Source organism: Rattus rattus, chromosome 5 (genome assembly GCF_011064425.1).
Source record: "Rattus rattus isolate New Zealand chromosome 5, Rrattus_CSIRO_v1, whole genome shotgun sequence".
NCBI lineage: Eukaryota > Metazoa > Chordata > Mammalia > Rodentia > Muridae > Rattus > Rattus rattus.
This window is the reverse complement of record NC_046158.1, coordinates 78,823,556-78,825,529: the sequence shown is the minus strand read 5'-3', so window position 1 is coordinate 78,825,529 and position 1,974 is coordinate 78,823,556. Positions and strand designations below refer to the sequence as shown.

The following is a 1,974-nucleotide window of genomic DNA, read 5'->3' as shown; positions in this document are numbered from 1 at the left end:
AGAAAAACACGAAAATTTCTTTCCTTATTGGCACAATATCTAAAAATAAGTAGACACTCTCCTAGGTTGACTTGGCGTGAACTAAATGAAAGACCACCTGAGTATATAAGCACAGAACTTGCCTAGCCTTGCTATTTGCATATTTCATCTTCAGAAACCACAGATGGCTCAAAGTTGTTTTAAAAAGATGTACTTATGATAATAATGAGTGTGTAACCGGAGATCAAGATTAGAAAACACAATGAATTTCCAGGTGCAGATTTTCAGCATCCTACTTATCAGTGTCTCAGGTAAGATACCGCACAGGGTATGAGTTCAGAATCCAAGATACCTTTCCCTGGAGAAGTCTGAGATGAAGATAACCTACTGTGGATTTTATTTCTTCTGATTACTGGGTCATATCAAGTTATTTTTGTACCTCTATGTCTATGAACTTCTCTCTCTTTTATCTCTTTTTTCTCCTGATCATAGTGTCCAGTGGGGCTATTGTTCTCAACCAGTCTCCATCATCCATCGTTGCATCTCAAGGGGAAAAGATCACCATCACCTGCAGTGCCAGCTCAAGTATAAGTTCCAATTACTTGCACTGGTACCAGCAGAAGCCAGGAGCCTTCCCTAAACTTGCGATTTACAGTTCATCCTATCTGGCCTCTGGAGTCCCATCTCGCTTCAGTGGCAGTGGGTCTGGGACCTCTTACTCTTTCACAATCAGCAGACTGGAGGCTGAAGATGTTGCTACTTACTACTGTCAGCAGGGGAGTAGTAAACCACCACACAGTGCTAGAGACTGGAACAAAAACTTTCATTGCCTCCCTAGGGCCCAGCTGCTTCTTATCTAGAGATGAATTATGGCAAAAGTTTTGATTAACATGTAACAGTAACTTCCTAATTTTCTTTAATACATGTTTCATTTCCTTTTAAGAGATAAATTGTTTTATGTAGGTTAAATGATTCTTTATTTTTTAAAGATTTATTTACTTATTTTATGTATGTGAGTACACTGTCGTGCTATCTTGAGACACACCAGAAGAGGGCATCAGATTCCATTACAGATGGTTGTGAGCCACCATGTGGTTGCTGGGAATTGGACTCCGGACCTCTGGAAGAACAAACAGTCAGTGTTCTTAACTCTTGAGCCATCTCTCCAGCCCCTAGTTTTAATGATTTTTATGTCTAAAATTTTAAGGCAGATCTATTAAATTATGTTAACTTTACCATTTTCCCTTGTTGATATCATGAGGAAAAACTTTCCAATGAAAATATATCTGGAATATAACCTGCCTACTATGAGTTTTGATGAGGTCAGGGTGGACAAATTGCTGTTATCTGTTTGTGTCTTTGTACATTTTAATCAACACCAGCAATGGTTACAAGTATCCCAGTGTTTTTTTCCCAGTGAGGCTTTTTTACCCAGCGGTATGTGGGACTTTTCAGACTTGTCTGTTTACCTCAAGGTCTGAGTAAGGCAGTTTGGCTTCTATTACATTATTGTGTAATTTTTCTATGTTACTAGGTTTCTTCAGGTTTTTTTTTTTTTCATGGCTATGGTGGAATTGACATTATCTAGTGTCTTGTGTGGAATTGGGGTATGTCTGTACAAGTGAATCAGGAAGGGCATGTCAGCAAGCTATTTACAACATATGTATTTTTCAAGTAATTCTGACAACATTGTAACTAATAGACTTGCTGTCCTCAGGTAATATAGATCGCACAGCGGAATGACAAATATTCCTGCCCCTGGCTGGTTTCTTCATAGAATTCATGTTATCAGAGAAAATATTTTTCAGAATGTTTCAAAATTTGGAGATATATATTTATTAGATGGAGCACATCCTAATTTTATTGGGAAATTTAATTTAATATTCCTAGCAACTATATTAAACTACCAGAGAGTTTATCTTCAGGATTTTAACTTCCTTTTAGATGACTGTGTTTAGAATCAGTATTCACTTTACTACAGATGAGAAGAGTTTA

General features: G+C 37.4%; 1 gene segment (V, D, J or C); it reads left to right on the top strand.

Annotated features, from left to right (window-relative positions):
* Nucleotides 1–241: 241 nt before the first annotated feature.
* On the top strand, nt 242–839 carry LOC116900918. The segment is given in 2 exon segments: nt 242–290; nt 472–839. Coding segments are annotated over 2 exon segments (417 nt in total).
* Nucleotides 840–1,974: the final 1,135 nt, after the last annotated feature.